The following is a 22,078-nucleotide window of genomic DNA, read 5'->3' as shown; positions in this document are numbered from 1 at the left end:
AAGAAGCTCCCGGCATGCAACCACCTGAATCTAAATCCAAATCCCAGGATGCAATTATATGGCAGTAAAATGCAACAGCATCAGCGGTGTAGGTCAGTGGTTCCCTCACTCAGCACAGAATGTTCATGTATATATATATATATATATATATAAATATATATATATATACACACACACACACACACAAACACACACACACACACACACACACACACACACACACACACACACACACACACACACACACACAACGATCAGCCACAACATTTAAATCACTGACAGGTGAAGTGAATAACATTGATCATCTCGTTCAAATGGCACCTGTCAAGGGGTGGGATATATTAGGCAGCAAGTGAACAGTCAGTTATTGAAGGTGATGTGTTGGAAGCAGGAAAAATGGTCAAGCGTAAGGATCTGAGCCACTCTGACAAGGGTCAAATTGTGATGGCTAGACGACTGGGTCAGAGCATCTCCAAAACGTCTGGTCTTGTGGGGTGTTCCCGGTATGCAGTGGTTAGTACCTACCAAGAGTGGTCCAAGGAAGGACAACCGGTGAACCCAGGGACAGGGTCATGGGCCCTCAAGACTCATTGAACTGTAGCCCGTCTGGTCCGATCCCACAGAAGAGCTACTGTGGCACAAATTGGTGAAAAAGTTGATGCTGCTATGACAGAAAGGTGTCAGAACACACAGTGCATCACAGCTTGCTGCGTATGGGGCTGTGTAGCCACAGACCGGTCGGAGTGTCCATGTTGAGCCCTGTCCACTGTAGAACGCACCTACAATGGGCATGTGAGCATGAGAACTGGACCATGGAGCAACGGAAGAAGGTGCCTGGTCTGATGAATCATGTTTCTTTTTCATCGTGTGGATGGTCGGGTGCGTGTGGGTCGTTTACCTGGGGAAGAGATGACACCAGGATGCACTAACCATCGGTCCTGGCATTCATGTGGATGTCACTTTGACACGTTGCACCTTCCTAAACATTGTTAGGCGGGTCAGAGCTGTTCTGGCGGCACGAGGGGGACCGAACACAATATTAGGCTGGTGGTTTTAATGTTGCGGCTGATCGGTGTATGTATTTTCCCAAGCTTTAAGTTGTTTTGCTGATGGGGAAGCTCTCGCCGCAGCTGAGGACATCACTCACGCGGTCGGCCTCGACTCCAGCACGGATTTGATTTCAGCGACGGCCCGACTCAGTTACAGGAGGCGCTAACACTAGTACGACGACTCGAGTACACGCAAAACACATGGCGACGCATGGAACTTCCTGCTTGAAATGTCAACATCCATACAGTATGTATGATTCGGACGCACTCCCAGACGCAAATCCTGACAAGGTTAACTCACCAGAGACTAATAACGGTGAATGAAGTCTGGCTAATAATAATAATAATAATGTACTTATATATAGAGTGCTTTTCTCAGAACACTAAACACTGTACACTGTTCTGTAAAAAAATGACAATTTAAAACAAGCAAGAAAGTAACTAATAAGAACTGGAATTATTTGATCAACGCTGTTTCACAGAGTATATTTAAAGGTGTATAGATGGTTAAATACAGCTGCTGAGGTTATTAACTATAAACCCACAATTGATATTTAACAAATTATTTTTACCCCCCCCCCCCGTGTGAAAAGTGGACGTTAGTATGAAAAAGCCACATTCTAGCAAAGTGTGACTTATCCATTGGCAGCTAAAATGTAAAAAAAAAAAATGCTCTGCCAATGTCAGCTGCCTTGTCTTGATCATCACTTAGGGTTAGATAACATGGTAGAGGCGTGTGTGTGTGTGTGGCAAAATGCAGTTCACTTGCTATTGACAAAACACACAAAATAAATGCAAAAGCTTTAACAAAATAGCCAAGATATGGATTTCTTGGTGAGCTTCAATATATTTTATTGTTATATTTAGATACAATATTTTTTCTTCATTCCCAAATCGAGTGCATCATGAATCCTCAGGGAGACTTTCAAAGCCAAGTTTTTATTCTTTGTGGCTGTTGTCTATTGCCTTGTAAATAAAATAAAATACAAAAAACAGCGAGTAACTATTTTGAGATTGGATTACCCTCATCTCTATTAAATAGATTCTTGTAGCTGCCTGGTGCAGCTGTTCTAATTCTGTTTCTAATTTTTACAGTCGTTTACTCTTATTGATGGGTATCGCTGTACATGCTGGTGTAAAGCATGTGAGATTTCATTATTTTAACGATTAAGTATCAGTGCCGCCCTCATGTGGGATGTCGGTGTAATAATTGACATGCTCCACCAGTTTAACCCATAAAGCACCTAGAAACACGGAGCTTGTTGGAGAAAAACAGACAGGCACTAGTTAACGAGTCAAATCCCTTGGGCGATCTGGCTGACACAGTGCCTGACAAATCTGCAGATAACATCTTGAACTCAAAAATCCAAAAACCAGCTTGTGATATCACAAGGAGAAGCATCAAGGGAATTCAGAGTCGTCCCATTTAAAGCAGGATTAGGACATGGGTGAAAAATGGGTTAAAAAAAACCAAAAACCTATGACTTAACAATGGCTTTCTCCATTAAATTCAACAACAAAAAAAACATCTATAGTTTACACCAGTTAGAAGGTAAAGGTAGCTTTCTGATTTGACAGCGATTCCTCTCATGCGTCCAAACGCGGGGAAAACAAAGTGTATTTCTGCAGAGCGTAGAAAGGGGAAAACGAGACAATCTTCCAAAAATGATGGTTTATTACATTGATGACATCCTGGCCTTTTTAAATTAACATCGGATTCAGGGTATCCCATGGTGTTTGGTTGGATGGAATTGCACAATAGAGCCATGAAGTCCTTTAAGCTCAGTGTGTGTGTGTGTGTGTGTGTGTGTGTGTGTGTGTGTGTGTGTGTGTGTGTGTGTGTGTGTGTTCTTACAGAAAGACCAGACAGACAGACACCCGCCCCTCACCCCAATCAGCCCCCCCCCTTATCTTCTCCCCATCTTTTTTCCGGCGCTCAGCCCCAGTTGAACTTGTCTTCTTCTGTCATGGTGAGGATGTCTGTGACCAGGCCGGTGCCGATGGTCTTGTTCCCGTCCCTCAGCGTGAAGCGCTGGCCTTTCTCCAGAACCATCGGCTGCCGCAGCGTGAGTGACAGCGACGTGTCCTCCCCCGGCATCACCATTTCCTGGGGGGGATGGTACAGGGTGCACATACGGCTTATTTCTCATCTCTTTTTAATTTTTTTTTCATCTCCCGGGCTTAATGCAGTGTTAAATTATCTGTGGTTAGTTTTATTCCAAAATGTCAGTTGTCTTCTCTGCTGATATTCAAGTCGTAGGTGTCTGTTTTTCGTATCATCATTTCATCTAGCAACAGCTGCTTCATATGCCCAATTCAGGCAGTGAAGGTGTCCCTGAAGCAACTTTTACATTCTGTGAAACTTCCATGTTGAGTTAAATTGTATTCTGACGGATATGGACTATATAATATCACTATACTTTTCTGACATCCAGGATGGGAAAATTTTGTTTTACTTTAATCTATGATCCTGCTTCTGACCATATTAGATATGTAGGCTTTAGGGCTGCCGTGGTTATCGGTGTTACCAGTGCTACACGGTGTTCGGGCGTACACCGATTACATTACTTGCCCACCGCCCCCCGCCGTCATTTTGCTTCTTTTTTTTTTTTTTTTTGAGGAATAAAACAGAAATAAAAACATTTAGTTCAGCAAATCAGCGCTGACCTTCAAATAAAAATAATAAATCAAATTTGTGAAATACTAAAGCCTCTTATCAATACTTAGTCTGACGCTGTGAGAGTGAAAGTGTTTGCTTGTGCGCACACAGCAGAGTGACAGCACAGTCTGTTATCACAAGAGGAGAGGAGGCTACACGACACCTTAGATCAGGTACCGATCGGGACCTGTCGCCCTCCAACCGTAATAAGCACCCGTTCATTACGTGGATGCCACCATCACCGCCCCCCCGGTGTAAAATGTCCTCACCGTGGCATCCTTAGTAGGCTTGTAAAACATATTAAACCCTCCAACTTGAAGATGACAAGATGTATCTCAAATATTTACACAATTTATTTTACACAATTTACACACAAACATATTTACACAACCAAGTATGCAAATTTGGGATGAGGGTGGAGGTGAAACGGCTAGCGGTAATTTAATAAGTGTTGCACATTAGAAAATTGTGAATTTCGATTTTAGATTGGATTGTGGATACATAAGATATGCTCATATCGACTGTGAATTGTACTGGTTTGATGTAGGGCTGTGGGCTATGGATTACAATATTAATATCGTGATTGAAGACTAGACATCGTCTGGGGTTGTTGCGATGTCATGGAAATAGTTAAAATAGCATCTTTCCCTGCTCTTAAAATCTGCATTACAGTAATCAAACGTTCGGAATGTTCTAATCAACGCCTCTACCTGCTTTATTATAAAATGCACATTACTAATGATTGTTTTTTTTATGAAAGCATCAAACTGTCATCCCCTGAATATTGTCAAGTCTCACTGTTGTATGGTGAATACAACTAATGACATACAAACCAATCTGATTCAAAGACAGCAGAATGCACACACAAGCTAAACATCATTCAAAAATGAAAAGGAAAGAAGAAAAAAAAAAAAAGAAAGCCTGCACTCTCATATTTTTGGGTGGGTTTTGATAGAAACCAACCTTTTTGGTGGGAAGGGTGACTCTGGCGGCCATGTCCCAGGTCAGAGAGAACATGACGGGCATGAAATTAGTGAAGAACGGCTTGGCCCTGCCGCCCTCAGTCTTAGTGAGAACATACACCTGGCAGGAAGAGAGGACGAGGACGCGCACACACACACACACACACACACACTTCTTTTAGAGAAATGTCACACACCAGTGAGTGGTGCGTGGGTGATCACAGAGCTGTCACACTTAATGCATAATCCATATTGATTGAGCCGACCTGGATCATTTTGGAGAATCGTTACAACCACACGTTTCCATTCAAATGCCAAAGAAATTTTTAAGCCAAAGTAGAAATGTTGCAATAGACAAAGAAAATTAGGTACATTTTCCAGCAGCTGCATTGAGGCCAATGAACTGTCCATCCATTTCTATGTTCCAATGTTCCATGTCAAAAACGCCTCTTCTGCAACATCTACTCTTACAATATTGTACACTTAAATTATGATAGAGGCATAAAATAGACAACCAAAATGTAGAATGTCATGCCTGTGACAGCTCTCGGTACCAATTTCAACCACTGAATATGGATTTATTCACATGTCTTTCATGTCAAAGTTTCTTCATGATATTCAGGTTTTAAGAGGCAGCGCGTCGATGGACCGACAATAAGTTGTCCAAACAACGACTTCATGCAGAGGAGAAGATCTGACGGCATCCCTTTAAAAAAACGACGGACAGCTCTCCAAAAAAAGTTAATTGCTGTGGATACAGTAGTGATAGTTGTTTCGAGACATCAATGCCAGAAGGAGGAGAAAATTTGCCCTCTGATAATGGGTGATCATTGTCAAGCGATTTTCAAAAACAGGGCCGTGGCCCCCTACTGGATATATGGGATATATGGTATTGCATGTCGGCAGCCAAATCACTGGCAAAACAAACCTGTTATTTGTACTCAAAAGTGGGACACAAACACCCTGATTACATAAACGAGTGGACCATGAGTGAGGAAAGGTGCCTAGACCCTATTTAGCAAATAAAAAATAAAGAAAAACGAAACAGTGCAAGCTGCGGCCTCCTACCTGGGCTTTGACTTTCTGGTGCGGCATGATGGATCCGGGTTTGCACATCACCATCCCTCTCCTCACGTCCTCCCTCTTCAGGCCTCGGACCAAAGCGCCCAGGTTGTCGCCTGCCTCCGCACGGTCCAGAGACTGGTGGAACATCTCCACGCCTGAGGTGGGCAGCGGGGACGGCGCAGGGAAAAGAACCGAAAGATCACTGGTTTGTATGACATGCAAAGTGTGTAAAGTGATATTTGGTAAATCTACTGTAAAGTTTTGCATTTCCAAGAGATGAATGATCGTTTTCATTATGAACAGCCGTCGTTTTCATTTTCTGAAGTGCGTATTTATAGATTTTCCTGTAGTTGTCAGTTAGAATAAAATTTTATCCTGACAGACACATGCGATGCAAACACAGATCTAAAGTACAATAGTCATTATCAATGACAGTTAATAAATTTATAAATCAAATTTTCTTTCTAGTGTCAATAAAAATAATAATAAAAAAAAATAATAATAATAAAAATCATCTGACATTCACGCCTCCATGCAGAAAAGGCTGTCATGATTCTAAAGAAACCAAATAAATTGACTGTAATTTGCATATTTAGAAAAAGACCCTGATGAATTTAGCTTATTTCAGATATATAATAATCAGAGCACTATGTGCAGCTCACTCACCTGTTACCACAGACTTGAAGCAGCGGTTGTGACCGACAAACTCACAGTCTTCTCCCTTCTTTATGATTCCTCTTTCCATTGTGCCCGTCACAACCGTGCCTCTGCCTGGAAAAAGGATTCATGATAAAATGAAAAAGAGCAACTTAATATGCAAACAAGCCTGGTGAATGGGTACCCGGCATCCCTTCACTCGGTAGAACACGTTCGTCTTTTGTACCTGGGATGGAGTAGACTCCCTCAATTGGCAGGAGGAAGGGTTTCTCTAGCTCTCTCTTGGGCAGCGGTACGTAGTTATCCACGATCTCCAGCAGATTCATCACGGCGTTCACCCCGATATCAGGCTGCTTATTCTAAATGCACAAACGTGGAGTGAGCCATTGGGTATAAATAAACATCTCAAATGCCAAAAAATAAAATGTCTGGATGTCACAGTCAATTCTTTTCGTGCTGAATCCCCCAAGTCGATATTGCTATTGGCTGAAAAATATGGTTTCGGTAGAAAAAAAAAAAAAAAAAATACAGGAGTTTTCCTTTAAGGCCTTTGGGACAAAAACAATCACTCCAAGAAGACTCTACACATCCATAAAAAAAATAAAATAAAAAATGTCAACCTGGAATCAAACAATTAACAGTCATCCACCACCTGCACTTTTCTGTCAAATACTCATATAACCAAGGCAAGTTATGACTCCCAGAGGGATGGATGGGTGGACCCTGCATATTTTCAACCCCTCTTACCTCCAGGGCACAGAGGGCAGAGCCTACAACGACAGGCGTGTTCTCGCCGTCGTAGCCGAACTCTGTGAGCAGCTCGCGGATCTCCAGCTCCACCAGCTCCACCAGCTCGCCGTCGTCCACCATGTCTGCCTTGTTGATGAACACCACCACGTGCTCCACGCCGATCTGCCGCGCCAGCATGAGGTGCTCGCGGGTCTGAGGCATCGTGCCGTCCGTAGCAGCCACCACCAGGATGCAGCCGTCCATCTGGGCCGTCCCTGTGATCATGTTCTACACAGAGAGAGGGAGAGATAGAGGGGGCGAGAGAGGCAGGGTGGGATGGAGAGAGAGAGAGAGAGAGAGAGAGAGAGAGAGAGAGAGAGAGAGAGAGAGAGAGAGAGAGGGAGAGAGAGAGAGAGAGAAGGTCAATTTAATATGTTACGATTTTAATAACGCAACCTGAGGGAATGTCACAGGTTTTCAATGAACGTGTCTTTTTTCAAAGACTTTTCAAGCACAAAAGGGGCTATTTTCAAGGTATTCCAGTACTTCAACTTCTGAGGGCTAAATTGAAGCACTTCAAGCACCTAGTAAGAACTCAGTAGTAGAGTAGTGCGCTGGTCAAAGCTTATTTTATTTTAATGTCAAGCAACATTTCTGCTAATTTAATTAAATCAAAAGACTCCTTGAATGGGAAGGATCACGAAATATTGCCAAAAAAATTTGAGTTTGTAACATCATCCTTGAATTTTGCCTAATGCAGCCTCAAGTGTTTTTCAAGACGCTCTGACAAGCCATGGCAAACTACCACTTATTCACCCAATCAACACAAAACTCAGCTCTTGCAGATGAGAGGATTGTTCTATTTTTACACACTGGAAAATAGCATGTGACTAAATTATTCTCAATAATTACTGTGCGGTGCTCGATAAAATCCAATCTTAAACTAAAATGTGAAACTGACAGGTGTTTTGGGAATTGGCAATCAAGCATGACATTGAGAGAGGAACAGACACATCTTTGGGTTTAGTTAGGAGATGGAGAAGGGCGTACCTTGACGTAGTCGGCGTGGCCGGGGCAGTCCGTGTGGGCGTAGTGCCTGTTGGCGGTGGTGTATTCCACATGGGAGGCGTTGATGGTGATGCCCCTGGCCTTCTCCTCGGGCGCGTTGTCAATGTCCTCGTACTTCTTATAGCGGGCGCCCCCCGCATCGGCCAGCACTGAGCACCGAGACAAGGACCACTTCAGTGTTTTACAGTTTTATTTTGTTTGCGGCAACACAAAACAAAGCAAATGGAATAAACATCACACACAGGCTATACATGTAGGGGAGGGAGCAATATGGATTCCAGACTCAAACAATGTATGGTCATTGGAGAATATCCCAGTTGAAAAAAAATAAAAATAGAAATCACATTATGTGGCATATCAACCATGTCAGATGTGAAATTAATGTCTTAACGGCCTGAAAATAACAACCCAATTCTATAATGTTCTGAAAACTGTCCGGGTAAACCCGTGTATGAAGTTTAGTATACATTTGGCCGTGAAAAATTTGTGCTGGGTGAGAAAATAAATATAAATTAAACAAGTCTGTCTGACGCTGGCTGTCTAACTTTACTGCGCTGGTCAGAAAGAAAAGGTACAGGCCCCTGGATTTACTGTTGTTTTGACAAGAAGTAAGACAGGGACCGATTGGAAGATGGTGGCTGGGTTAACCTTTAGTGATGGCTGCAGTCAGCGTGGTCTTGCCGTGGTCAACATGACCGATAGTTCCAATGTTGACATGGGGCTTGTCTCGGCTGAACGTCTTTTTAGCTTCAGCCGCAAAGGTTCGCTGGCTTATCGGTACAGCACACTACACAGTGAAAAGTGGAGAAAAAAAGTGATCTCACTAAAAATGTATAATCCATATTAAAACAATGATAAAAAAAACAGTTTGGGATTCTGATTCTTTAAACTCACCAGTTTAAAGGAGTTCTGCAGCAGCGTCGGTGAAGACAGCTGAACAGCTGAGGAGAAATAGGAATATAGAATAACACTATAAGGGGTGGTGTATGGTTCATAATCATGTCAGGATTTCATATTAAAAAATGCAATTTGTGGCACTCCTTATTAGGTTCTAATATAAATTGTGCTCAATCAAAATGGCCAAAGCGGGGAAAGGGACAATAGTTGCAGTATCAGTCTTTTTTTTTTTTTTTTTTTTTTCTTTTTAACAAGGAAACTGAAATCAATCCCAGACACAAAGAAATCAGTGAACAGTGAACAGACAAGGACGGGAGGACTAATGTTGAGGTTATTTTTTTATAATTATGTGAGATAATATGGGCACTGACACAGAAATACATAGTTCTACCATTTGAAAAGTGACTGTGGGTGCTTTAAGCGTGAAATACTAGGCTATGACATGCTGCTATGACATGCTTTATAGACAGCCCCAGATTTAATATTGATATTGATATTTGATATTGTCTGGTCCTCAATTGACTGGTCTTCAGGATCTTGGCTCCACAGTGTCTGAAGAACATTCATACCAGAATCCTGTTTCACTATAGTGACATCTAAACCAAATCCCACTGAAAGGAAGATATTGAAATTAGCTCTTGTGTTGCAAGATCAAAACCGCGAGGCTGTAAATCAAATTCGTCAATTCAAGCGGGAATAGAAGCTCCGTGTTCATCATAAGAAGCTCAAGTTGCACAGTGTGCGGGGTTCGTTTTTATTACGGTCTGCAAGCAGCAGTTACACATGTCTGTGACGTTTTCCTGTTGGATTATTGTATTATAAACAGTGTGCTGTGGCAGTAAGAAGGTTGGGAAACACTGATTCAAACACCAGTGTAAAAGCCCTGCGTAATTAGGAAACAGCCATTAGACAGACGGACAGAGCGAGCTTCGCTGGTGGATGAATGCGTCCATTAGACAAACAGTTCATTGACAATCTGCAAGGCACTTCGGGTTCACAGCAACACGCACAAAAACAATCAACAAACAAAAGGTAATAATAGGTAAACGAATAAAAAAATAGAAAGGACTGGCTTTTGATTTCCATCAACACCTGACAATGCGCTTCTATCGTTAGTTATTTGACACATTTTCCGTATCAGACATGGCTAGCAGCTAGCTAGCTAGTGACCTTGCTCTCCTATCACAGACACAGCATCCTCTCAGCTTTCCGGTTTAGTTTTGCGATAAAAATCAATACTTCACAGGTGCGTTTAGGTAAAAAATAAACAATAGTTCCCAGAACCAAGAATCGTTCGGACGCAAACACACTGTGGCGTGAGTTTTAATCATTTACCGGAGAAACATGCACGCAGCCCCACCAACGCCGCCATCTTGGAAAGTGGTGTGGGACTCGCGAACGGCTCGTTCGCCCCGAACGGATCGTTTAAACGACTCGGGTGTTGGGAGTCACTCCGCCAAAAGAGTCGTCCGTTCGCGACTTGGTAACTGCGGGAGCAGGAACAGGCTCGAGAGTCGAGAGTCACGCAGGCACCTCCAGCAGAGGCAACGATCCCTAAACCGAGTCACGACGAGCCGTCTTTTCCACCGACTAAAGGCCCACTGAGTCACTCGAAAAGACGTTGAAAACTAAACCAACTTTTATTTTATCAGAAGAGCACAGAGGCAGAAGAACCATCACTTGTGTAATATGCTTCTATTTGCCATAGCAATAAATCATTTCCAAATTGTATTTTTCAAAACATATTTTCGTTTTTGGCAAATCCATAGGTAATCACAAATTTACTAGCATGGGAACCAGACCAATCCGCAGCTCATGTGTCATTTGCTCTGCAGAATACGTCTAGCCGCCCTCCCATTCAAACATCTATAGTGATCCAATATAGGGCGGGTTTGATACGATGGCGACGCAGAGGAGAGCCGTTGGCACACCTTACCAAGATGGCTGCCGTGGATGTGGAACGGTCTGTTGAACCCGCTATCGTTGTTGACGCACCTTACCAAGATGGCTGCTGCTGATGTGGAACGGTCTGTTGAATCGTGACAGTATTAAAAGAAATGAACAGTTTATTTTCTCTAAAAAATATTTTGTTGGTAGGATGTGGTTTCCTTACTTCCGACAGAATTTGGTAGAAGTTGAATTCACCAACTCACTCGCTCAGTGAGTCAGACGTTTCGTTACTCTGATTGGTTGTAGGTCTATCCAATGCTCTGATTGGTTGTAGGTCTATCCGATGCTCTGATTGGTTGAAAATAAACAGATTCCAGACTGATACGCATTTGCTCAGTCATCTGGTGATGCCAGGCTACAAATGTACGATTTGTTGCTTTGAAGTTGGATTACGCTGAAATCGACTTTTCCACGCTACCTCTTACTCGTTCCGTCTTCAGTGCTCAAGGGCTTTTGTTTGTCCAGCCTCACAAACCATGAGTTATGCCAAATACAAAATGACTTTTACTGGAATCCGCTTTAATCCACATTTTTCTGCTCTGCAGTTTTACCCCTTTTTTTTCCCCAGTTTCGGCTCCCCAGGGTACGTTTTTGTCCATCTCCGGAAACTTGTGACGCGCAGCATCAAGTCATTGTCCGTGGTCCCTTACCTGTGGAGGGTTATGATGAAAGGTTCAGTAGAATGATGCTACAGAGGTGTGGAGCAGCACGAGGATGGTCACTGGCCAAGCAGTGGGTGAGCTGCACCGAGCCAACGAGTTGAACTGGATTTTTGACCTGTTTCACAGGGCTCACTGTCCTCACTTCCCCAGCTCCATCAACAACTGGCCACTCCGTCTTCCTGTTGAGCCCTCTAGAGAGGACAGATCATGCCAGACAGACTAATGCGCTTCCGTGCGACGCAGGTAATCAACTTTCCTGCAGTCCCTGTCGAAATGCAGCGGGTCATCCGACCATTAATGCTACCACACTACCACAACTTCCCCAGACAATCCGCATCGTTGGTACAATACCTGGCATTACTTACCAGATACCTACGGCATCACTCCCTGGCTGCGCTTATAATTATTTAAAATACAAATTATGCAATCTGATTAAAATTAAAACCGGGTTGGAGCAGCGAGTTGGCACAGCAGGACAGCTGGTTGCCCAGAATTATCCCAAGCTTCTTGGCAGTCCGAAGAACAATGAGAAGGTCTTAATTTGTCATTGTTGATACGGCGGAATTTATCCTCTACATCCGACCCACCCTGGTCCGGGGACCAACCCCTGCTCATTTGACAGTGCCTTAGTCGGGGGGGGGGGGTGCCATGAGTATTCACCCCTAACATACATGTCTACGATGTTGGGAGAAAACCCAGGCAAACAGAGGGGGAACATGCAAACCCCACACAGGAAGCACCAGGGACGGGCGGGATTTGAACCCAGGACGCTCTTGCTGTGAGGCAGCAATGCAAACCAGCCACCTGGTCGCGAACTGAACCCGGCCGTCCACTCGTTAAGGTCTTGAAGACTTGGACTGGACTTGGCGTGATGCGCACTTTGAATTGGAACAGTACTTGGGCTGCGGCTGATGACGTTTCACAGGTCCACAAGAACACAAGTACAGACAAGATTGTGTGAGAAAGGGCCTGAGAAAAGGGCCCTCATCCCGACTCCGAACTGCGCGGGTAAGTGACGTAATCACCCGGCGATGGTATGCGGTCGTAATGCACCTAAATGTCAGACCAGGCTCTGGTTGTCGGTGACTCAGTTATTTGGTTTTGTGTTGTTTTTTTTTGTTGTTGTTGTTGTTGTGTGTTTCATTACTCTAATAATGACTACAAAACATAACACTTCTATCGCATTCACTGATTTTTTTCTGGAATTTATAACGTTTGTCTGGAATGACGGACGGTGCTCTGTCTGTTGGCGGTTTTCCTCTGGTATTTACGGTAAAACATGGCGGCCCCCTTGCAACTCATGGCTCCAGCCTGCGTTAGCTAGATCCTTCTGGTGTGTTCGGTGCTGGTAGCTAGAAGGGGAGGGAACCCAGGCAGCTTGTCAGAAGACCCGGTGAACAGACAGTGGGTCGCGCGTCTAAACCTTCCAGGACAGGTAAGTTACGAAGCAACTGATGCTTGGAAAACCAAATTAAAATAGCAAAATGGTTATTTCGATGACAGACTGAGTTGAGGTATTCTTAAGTCTGGCATTTAGGGTTCATCGGGTCTTCATTTCAGCAGGCAGTCTGTCTGGTGGTTGTTTATCCGTGTATTTATTTTTGTAAGGACATTAATATTCGAACGTGGCTTTTATTGTTCTCCAGTTTGTTGTGAGAACAACACTGGTTAGAATTATTCCCGTTCCTGATAACTTACCTTGCTATCTGACCTAAAGGAAACTGTTCTGATAACAGTTCATAGAAACATGTATTATAGTTCATAAACGTCAGCTTCAAACTGTGTTAAAATTACTGTTTAACGACCGTTCGGACTTACGACCAGCTCTCTGACCAGTCGGTATTAATCGCGGCGTATAATACCGCGGCGTGCGCGGCGTCTCTGTCAAGCATCTCATCGCGCTTCACCCTTTATATACTATATGTACTATTCACGTTATATACTATATACACTGTATATACTACTTGATCTATACTATATAAAATATATACTATATACACTGTATACACTGTATATACTATGTACATTACATACATTAGTCTCAGTCTTGTTCCCACAGTCTGTCAGTATTCACTACACTAGTGTTTGCAATGGCCACGCCCCCTCACAGTGAAAAAACACGGGTCCCGCTTGTCCGCCCAATTCGCTTAACGACCTCGTCCTCGGAACGGAACTCGTCGTTAAGTGAGGAGTACCTGTAGTGTTAAAAAGTATTGAGTTGGACTCTGACGCCTGCAGAACTAAAATAAAACGTAGGGAATCGGGGGCCGTGAAGCTGACCTCACATTGCTGGAGCAAGCCGCCGAATTTGGGGGATCACTCACGTTGACTGTGGACGTCGGTCGGCACATGGAGTGAAAATATGCCTAGAAGTCTTGTTCGGTGAAAAGTCCATAGCGACCAACAAAATTCACATTCCCTATGCCACCCCAAAGATAAAGAATGGCACCACCAGCTTTTTGCGGTGCTATGTTCTCAGGGGCTTTCTGCTTGTACCACATGTTTGTGCTTGAGAATAATATACCCTGTCAAAACCCAAGCGGTCCTGTCGCATAATTCCCTTTTGCTTTGCCGTATTTGTTCAGTACATCATCTCGTCTTGCAGAGTTATGGCTGAAGGCAATGAAGACAGAAGGCATCCCCACAACCTTCAAGGCGTCCTGCGTTTGGCTGTCGAGGCTGCTTCTGCTGCCGATGGACCCGCCCCTGTTAACCCCATGTCAGAAGAGGTAATACCGTTGCATTCGCACATTTTCTCTACAATAAACCGTGTCTCTACAACCCCGTCTTCTGTGTCTCTGTGCCTTCTGCCGGAGGTCCCTGAACACGCCACTTGGGCGGCGCGTGGTAGGAGAAACTGCCACAGTCTGCTCCCCTCACACCTTCACATATTATAGAAGTCTGGCCTCAAACTTCACCGGAGGTTGTGTTATTCATGCTCTTCCGTTCTGCTTTAATTCCCAGAACAAAGAGTGGCTGAGGGGAGCGCTTGCAGAGGTGTCCAAGGGCCAAATGGATGAGGTGAAGCAGATGAGGCAGTGCTTGGCTGTGTTAAGAGAGAAGGACGGGCCGAGCTCCGCCGAGAGGGACAGGGAGGAGGACAGAGATGAAGAGGAGGGGGAAGATGAGAGGGAGTCGGCCCTGGAGCTGCTGTCGGAGTTGTGCGAGAACCTGGACAACGCCCGAGGTCGGTCGACAGATGAGACTCCAAGTCTGTCTCTTTTGTGCATGCATTAGACGCCCTTTAAATACCTTAATTTTTACAAAGTGAATATATATATTCAATGACAACAGTACAGAAAGTTGTTACAACAACAAATATGTGTGATGAGTGTGATGATTAAAGGTGAGGAAATTAGACAATTTAACCTTTTAATGTCGACAATATTTGAAGTTTGTAATTGTTTTCCTCTTGCTTACGACCCCTTTGTTGGTTTTATTTTGTCCGTGACTCGTTTTAATCGGAGCGATTTGTCTTCCTAAGACACAACCTTAGTCTCCCAGACGTTACGAAGCGCTCCTTGGTTGCTACATTTTGTTGATCTCTCTCCATTCCGACCGTGTCGGTGTGTTGGTCCGTCTCACAGACCTGATGGTCCTGGGTGGGCTGGAGCTGTGCGTCTCCCAGAGCCTGCGTGACGCCCATAGTGGGGTGCGGTGGCGGGCCGCCCACCTGATCGCCTCCTGCGCCCAGAACATGCCGGAGGTACAGTTCCACCTGCTCAGCATGGAGGCGCTACCCAAGCTGCTGCAGCTAACCGATTCAGACCCCCACCCGATGGTCAGAGTCAAAGCCCTCTACGCCATCTCATGTAAGTAGGAGAGTTTTGAGCTGATTAAGGTCCAGGCGAGTCAATGACCCATTTATTTTAGGCATACATGTAAACTACATTTTTAAAACTTTTTAAAGCTATACTTGCCTTTCCTAAATTTGTTTGGTTGCTATGTTCGCTTTCACGCTCTGTTATTTACTCTAGCTAGTAGTGTACTCTTAAATAAAAATTTTTTTTTCAACACTTGTTACCACAGTGTTGCTAAATTAGTTGCCACACCATTTTTCCATTTGTAGGACAAATTGAGCAGGATGTGAAATTCTCCGTCGAAGGTTTAAAAAAAAAAAAAAAAAAAAAAAAAAAAAAAGATTTTGGGTCCAGACGTAAATCCATCCCGCTGACCGGCGGCGTTCCTAAACGACACGTTATCTTGTTTCCCACCACGTCAGGTCTGGTCAGGGAGCAGGAGGCGGGACTCCGCGCCTTTGTCTCCCAAGACGGCTTCTCCGTCCTGATGCGGGGCATGCAGTCCGACGACGAGAAGCTGAGGACCAAGTCCGCCTTCCTGCTGCTCAACCTCCTCATGGCGCACCCAGAGCACAAAGGTGCCGCGTGAGCGCCGACCGAAAACCCGGCACGTGCTTCGGCTTTCACGTCTCCCAAGTTTGGACGACAGTTCATCTCTGCTTTTGTCTTTTCTGCTTTCCTTTAGACACGGTTCTGTCCATGGGAATGGCACAGCAGCTGGTGTCCGTCCTGAGAGCTCCACATTCCTCCTTTCACGAACACGTCCTCGGTGCCCTCTGCTGGTGAGAAACGCGTCAAAAACTAGAGTTTGACTGTACACCGCTCCACCTTCCAGTCCCTAACGCTTGCCCCCGCTCCTGCTTGTGTGTCCAGTCTGGTGGAGGACTGTCCACAGGGGCTCAAGGACTGCAGGAGTCCTTCCCTGGGCCTGGAAGAGCTGCTGAAACAGCGCGGCAAAGAGATCCGTGGACGAGACGAGTGCCAGGTACATTATCCCACTCGTTTAATTCACCTAGGATGGTCTTAAAAATGGTTAAGTTTTTCTAATTTATTTAAAAAAATTTTTTACATCTTATGTGCTTTAAATCTGGATTCAGACTTCCACCGTGGTGTTGTCTTGTGAGTTAAAATGATAAATCACATTGGAAGCCACTGGTTTGGGGATATCACAAGAACCAATACTTTGCTATGTAGTCAATGTCAAAATTCAGGAACCTTATTCATTTACTTATTGGTGGAATGTGTAGTGAATTTAATGTCCATAATGCAGTTGGGCACAAGCTGTTTCTGCAGCAGATTTACCTGGTGGATTGGAAGGAGCGCGAGTATTGTCTTGGAGAGAGCATTTGGTAAAAGTAAAACCTTTTTTTTTTTTTAAACAAAATGGGGCCAACACTGGAGCATAAATGGTGTAGTTCATAGCAGCGATGACAGAAATAGCCAAACGAGCAGGACTGACCAGCATCGATTGTTACGAGGGTGCTTGTTAACATCAGCACGTTGCTTAAGTACAAATATCTAATTGAAACAACTTCAAGTGATTGGTGTTACTTAATACCTCATGGCAAAAGTCATCACACTAAACTTTATGGCGTTATGAGCCTTAATGTGAAAATTAGAGGTATGTATAAGTAGTTATCAAACGTATTGCATTTCAGCATATGGGAATTTATATGAAGACTCCAGTCTCTTTTTATTTTTTTTAATTTATTTTTTTTCTCAAGTTGATCCTGAAAGATGACTTTGGGGAACTCGGTTTTAATATATTTTGTGAACGCATTTCAATGCATACTGGATATAAAAATGTTAACATTTTGATGGCATATTTTTTTATTATTTTTTTAACAGGAAGAACTGGATTTCTGTGAACGTTTGAGGGCAATGTGTTTCCGCGAGCAGCAGACGGACGACAACGGAATGGATCGCTGAACTCTCGCCGGCCTGAGTCCTGCTGACGTCGCCGGATGAGGACTCAAAAAACGTGGATTGTGGCTGCTTCGCTGACCACTTTTGCTCTGAGCGTAACCTCGCTGCCCACTTTGCATGTCACGGCAGCAAACGGCACCTATCGGACGGCTGGATTTTAAACTGTTAAAAACTTATTTCAAATTGTGACGTCGAAAACCTTCTGAGCTCCGTTGCGCTCCCTTCAGCGCTTCATGCTTCCATTTTCAGTCTGACGTCTCAAGATCTTTGTGGCGTAAAACCAGACATGCAAGACCAGGCCTCTAGCAACCTGAAGGTAGAACTGTTTGGATTTTTTTCCGTTGATTTTTTTTTTGTTGTTAATTATCCCGAATGCCCCCCCCCCAAAAAAAACTTGAGACTTAAGCAAACAACATTTATAAATAAAACATATCATTTTTTAATACATGATGGAAAGCTAACAAGCTTAAAAGGCTGCTTTCCCCATGTACAGATTACAATGAAATTTAGATCCAGTTCATTACACAGAATTAATTTTCATAACAATCACCCGTGAGAATGTGAAAATTTCACATTATAGTTCACGTAGCTGTCAAAGGGATTGAGTCATCTAAAATACCTTAACTATGGCTTCTAATTGGTATTTATGTTGTAATGCCCAACAGAGAGAATTAAAACTGTGGGAAAAGCTCTGAAAAGGCTTCTTACCCAGTAAAGGCTCAAGTGCTGTGGCCTGGGTGGACGTTGTGCCAACTGACTAAACTCTTCTCTTTCCTCGGTTCAATTTTTGTTCCATGTATTGTTCCGATACATGCTTCTTGTTGAGCGGGGAACCTAGGACCGCTTCCATTTTGAGAAGTCATCTTGTCTCTCCACTGCCTGGACGTCGCCCACGGCGATCAGCAGCTGAGCCAGATAGTACGTAACCATGACGGCGGTGTATTGGTGCTCCACGGGCGCCGTCACCTTGAAGACCTGCAGGGCCAGCAGCATGTCAGAGACCACGAAGGACAAACCGCCCAGCAGCGTGGCTGCCCGCCGGGTCCTGATCGCCAGCGACACCATCAGGGCGATCAGACCCACGTACAAGCCGACGCCCGGGGTCAGCAGCGCCGCGTCGGGGGCTTTCTGGAGGAAAGGGTGGAGCCAGACATAGAAAGCTGCCCCCAACGCAAACAGAAGCAGGGAGAGGATCCAGTGGCAGGAGGAGGATGAGGGGTGTATTGCGTAGCGAGCGGTGAGGAAGGTGAGCGAGTACTGGAGATGGGCCACGGCGAAGGCAGCCATTCCTGGAATGGACAAAGGGACACGGAAACATCCGTCTTAAATTTAAAAAAAGTAAAAAATACCAGAAACTTTTAGCGAACAGCGGGAATGACGAGAACACGAATTGATCTTCCTGCATTGGAAGCCAGATATATCTGCAGCCATGACAGTGAAGTTCCTATTCGTGTTGATCAACAGTGACTGCAAATATCTATCCAAGTGTCTTCATCTGTCCTTTGTTTGTGGTTTGAAGCGTCAACGTATGCACAACCTGTAAAAATCAGACAGGGTATCTTGTGGCAGCGAAACCTTTATTCTTCGCACGTGTTCAGAATGTAAAAGCCATGCCGTGTTTTTGCTCCGCCATGATCCAGGTGATTTCTCCAGCTATTAGTAATGGAACGCAATGCTCACTTTTACTTTCTGAACCTGTAATGTCCACGTCTCACAGTCGTCACCCAAAAAGTGTTGGAGTGGGATTATAACATGTATAACCACCCCTTGTCCTATATTTTGTTTTATTTGTATTTCTTTCTGAATCCCATGTCAGAGAGGTAAAGCATATCTCACCAAAACAACATTTTCAAATAAAATATTTCGGACCCCATGTCCCGAGGATGGAGTCACATCTTCTCATCTCTGATTTCGGCTAAACATCGTGTCATCAACGTGCAGCATCACATTATGTCAATGGTTTCGCACGATGAAGATGTGAGGATAGACCGCGCTTCTTATCATCCGACCCCAGCTTAACCGCCCCCCTCCCCAGGACGTTGTTGTCCACCTGGACTCTCTTACCGTGGACGAAGAGCTCCGGCCATATCAGGCAGCAGTCGCCGACGGCTGAGAAGAGCAGCCCTCCGGCCACGCCCAGAGCGCTGTGGGCTCCATTCCAGCTCAGCACCAGCGCAGCCAGCAGGAGCACGGGCGCCGCCTTGACACCCGCGGCCACGGCGGAGGGGGCGGACTGGGGGCTCCACAGGTAGAAGTAGGCGCCTGTCGCCACAAAGAAGGGGACCAGGGAGAAGAGGAGGGCACAGGACTGAAAGGAGGAGGGAGGACGAGGACGTCTTGACAAATTGGGACTGGAAACATCACAACTGAGACTGTAAATGGACCGGAGTAATATCTCGAGTTTCATCAAGCGCAGTATACTCTGCTCATTTCGTCGCAACTGTTTACCCACACTACCATCGTCGCTCTAAATTTCGGCCTACGTCATACTTTACACCGCCGTGACTACCGTGTTCCTCCTCTGTCTCCTGTCGTAGGCGTCCGTCTCGAGGATGTCCATCTTCTTTTGAGTCCGCGCTGATGCGGGCGCCGTTCCGCCGGTCTTCAAACAGTATCTTTTTTTTCTGCGCCGTCCTCTTATCAACCCGAAGACTCAGAACATGTGGAGCTGTATTTGTTTTACCTCTGCGTCTCGCCTCTTGCTGTCCTACTCCCACTCGGTAAACACTCTCCCGGTGTGTCGCTCGCACGGCGATGCACTTTGGACCCGCCCTCGCAACGGGGGCATCTATCTGTTCGCCCTGCGATCATTAATGCGCTCCCTGTTTTCGGTTTTCACGCTCCGACCGCGGCCCTTTGGCCCCTGGTAGAGATACTGTCGGTGACATCATCAGGTCCGAGGGCAAGGTTCACCCAGGTGTAGAGAAATGATGTGCCAACGCGGGGGAAAACCGAGACAAAGTTTAATGTGTCATCCTGTGTTATCAATGGATTTCTGCTTTTTCGTGTGGTTTGCCAATAACGAGACAGTGATGTTTTGGTGTTTCACGAATGGAGATTGGGAAATGTCCAAGATCCTTAGAGTCAAATGAATCTGAACTTGCAGGGATATGTGCAGAGCCTTATTTTTCTACAAGTACTTGTGCGATAAAGGGAAACGACCAGTATGGACCAAATATTAATAGTTGTGTAACATTTGTTCTATCGAACAACGTAATTTGATTTATTTTGTGACAAACCACATGTAAACACATGGCTTTACTGTTACTGTTCAGTAAAATGAATATATTGGATCAGTGTCTAATATCCCACCCAGCATCAAGGTTTAGTCATTGGCATTTTTATTGAAAACATGGTATTGATCCATCCTTGTTTATTAGCAGAATTCAATCAACACGTTTGTTTTGAAGGAAAACAGGACCATGTGAGGACAAATGGATCTGGAGACGACGGTTTGGGGGCCGGGTTCGACGTGTGGTTGTTGTTGTGGCTGTGTTTGAATACATTTTGGGGGAGGGGGATTATGCACCTCTTATGGTAGAACTGTCCCGCAATGTGTGGATGTGAGATTGTTTATAAGACAAAATGTGACAAATCTGACAAAATGTGTCAATGGCAATGAATGTAACTTGGAAGATCATTTAACCTGATAAATTATGTTGAGTTTTAAAAAGCTGCAAAGATGTCTCACTTTATTCAAATTTTACACAATATTTCTCAGTGTGTACACTGCTTTCAACTGTATACTCTATACTACATTACTATCTACACAATAAGTGCCCAGTCTGGTCTTGTTATTCTGAGTGTTTCAAATTATTGAAATGTAATGTAAATGTCATCTTGGCAGACAGAGTTACGGCTTTAGAGATAAGTTCAGAGCGATGAAAGCTTCTTGTCACTATTTGGCCACAGGTCAGATTTTCAGAGATCCACCTCCACCCACACGCGTTATTGCATGAAAACACATTTACAATATTAACAGTAGAGCCGCTGTGAAAAGATTAACATATTTGCAACATAAGTAGTACGTATGAACATTCTGCACACATAAGCATGTCACTGTGCTGGTGTTCTTGCTAGCTACCAGACACTGCTGTCCTCCTGCTGCTGTCCTCCTTCTCTTCCAGCATCACTGCTGCCAAGAAGGCCTTCTTCAACGATAGGATCAACGGTGCCACAGACACACGTAAATTATTCGCCACCTTCAAGTCTCTGCTTTACCCTCCACCACCTCCCCCAGCTACTAACCTCACTGCTGACTGCCTTGCCTCCTTTTTTACTAACAAAGTGGCAGCCATCAGCAGCCAATTCACTAAACAACTTACTCACAACCTGTCTTCTCCAGCCTTGGGCTCATCGTTCCCTGGTTTCACCCCCCTCGCTGAAAGTGAGGTATCTAAACTACTAACATGTAGCCGTCCTACTACCTGTCCGCTAGATCCGATCCCATCTAACCTCCTTCAAGCCATATCACCGACTATCACCCCGGCAATCACACATGTGATTAATTCTTCCCTAACTTCCGACACTTTCCCTTCCGCTTTCAAAGCGGCTCGGGTCGCACCACTGCTCAAAAAACCCTCACACGATCCCAATCAAGTAGAAAACTATCGGCCGGTCTCTCTCCTCCCATTCCTTTCCAAAACCTTAGAGA

General features: G+C 44.7%; 3 protein-coding genes across 4 annotated transcripts; 1 reads left to right on the top strand and 2 right to left on the bottom strand.

The window, feature by feature from the left end:
* Nucleotides 1-1,853: 1,853 nt before the first annotated feature.
* Nucleotides 1,854-10,467, bottom strand: tufm (Tu translation elongation factor, mitochondrial). The gene is made up of 10 exons (XM_080009316.1): nt 10,422-10,467; nt 9,084-9,130; nt 8,838-8,976; nt 8,172-8,338; nt 7,140-7,409; nt 6,619-6,751; nt 6,402-6,506; nt 5,739-5,890; nt 4,672-4,791; nt 1,854-3,156 (listed from the first exon to the last, which is right to left on the bottom strand). Exons 1-10 carry the CDS (start codon nt 10,456-10,458, stop codon nt 2,986-2,988), a joined length of 1,341 nt encoding a protein of 446 aa, XP_079865442.1. The 5' UTR covers nt 10,459-10,467; the 3' UTR covers nt 1,854-2,985.
* Nucleotides 10,468-13,020: 2,553 nt separating this feature from the next.
* On the top strand, nt 13,021-18,222 carry hspbp1 (HSPA (heat shock 70kDa) binding protein, cytoplasmic cochaperone 1). Of its 2 annotated transcripts, none has more exons than XM_080009090.1 (8): nt 13,021-13,133; nt 14,304-14,427; nt 14,663-14,885; nt 15,286-15,510; nt 15,921-16,076; nt 16,184-16,280; nt 16,372-16,483; nt 17,347-18,216. In XM_080009090.1, exons 2-8 carry the CDS (start codon nt 14,308-14,310, stop codon nt 17,425-17,427), a joined length of 1,014 nt encoding a protein of 337 aa, XP_079865216.1. In that variant the 5' UTR covers nt 13,021-13,133; nt 14,304-14,307; the 3' UTR covers nt 17,428-18,216. The 2 variants fall into 2 exon arrangements, with proteins under 2 accessions (XP_079865216.1, XP_079865217.1); XM_080009091.1 differs by having other exon boundaries at nt 13,068-13,133; nt 14,284-14,427; nt 17,347-18,222.
* tmem86b (transmembrane protein 86B) lies at nt 18,223-19,984 on the bottom strand (the record flags this gene model as incomplete). Its single annotated transcript, XM_080009092.1, has 3 exons — nt 18,223-18,713; nt 19,489-19,732; nt 19,934-19,984. The coding sequence occupies 3 exons, from the start codon at nt 19,982-19,984 to the stop codon at nt 18,259-18,261; spliced, it is 750 nt and encodes a 249-aa protein (XP_079865218.1). The 3' UTR covers nt 18,223-18,258.
* Between the last annotated feature and the right edge of the window lie 2,094 nt (nt 19,985-22,078).

This window comes from Zeus faber (genome assembly GCF_960531495.2).
Source record: "Zeus faber genome assembly, chromosome: 11".
NCBI classification, from domain to species: Eukaryota; Metazoa; Chordata; class Actinopteri; order Zeiformes; family Zeidae; genus Zeus; species Zeus faber.
This window is presented reverse-complemented; position numbering and strand designations above follow the sequence as displayed.

What these genes read in the sequence shown, in the direction of transcription:
- tufm (XM_080009316.1), bottom strand. Translation starts at nt 10,458, where the DNA reads ATGGCGGCGTTGGTGGGGCTGCGTGCATGTTTCTCCG. An exon ending in GGGAGTCTACTCCATCCCAG is followed by an intron (nt 6,507 to 6,618) that starts GTACAAAAGACG and finishes TCCTTTTTCCAG; the next exon opens with GCAGAGGCACGGTTGTGACG. An exon ending in TCACCCTTCCCACCAAAAAG is followed by an intron (nt 3,157 to 4,671) that starts GTTGGTTTCTAT and finishes CATCCCCCCCAG; the next exon opens with GAAATGGTGATGCCGGGGGA.
- hspbp1 (XM_080009091.1), top strand. Translation starts at nt 14,308, where the DNA reads ATGGCTGAAGGCAATGAAGACAGAAGGCATCCCCACAACCTTCAAGGC. An exon ending in GTCCTCGGTGCCCTCTGCTG is followed by an intron (nt 16,281 to 16,371) that starts GTGAGAAACGCG and finishes TTGTGTGTCCAG; the next exon opens with TCTGGTGGAGGACTGTCCAC. An exon ending in GTGGACGAGACGAGTGCCAG is followed by an intron (nt 16,484 to 17,346) that starts GTACATTATCCC and finishes TTTTTTTAACAG; the next exon opens with GAAGAACTGGATTTCTGTGA.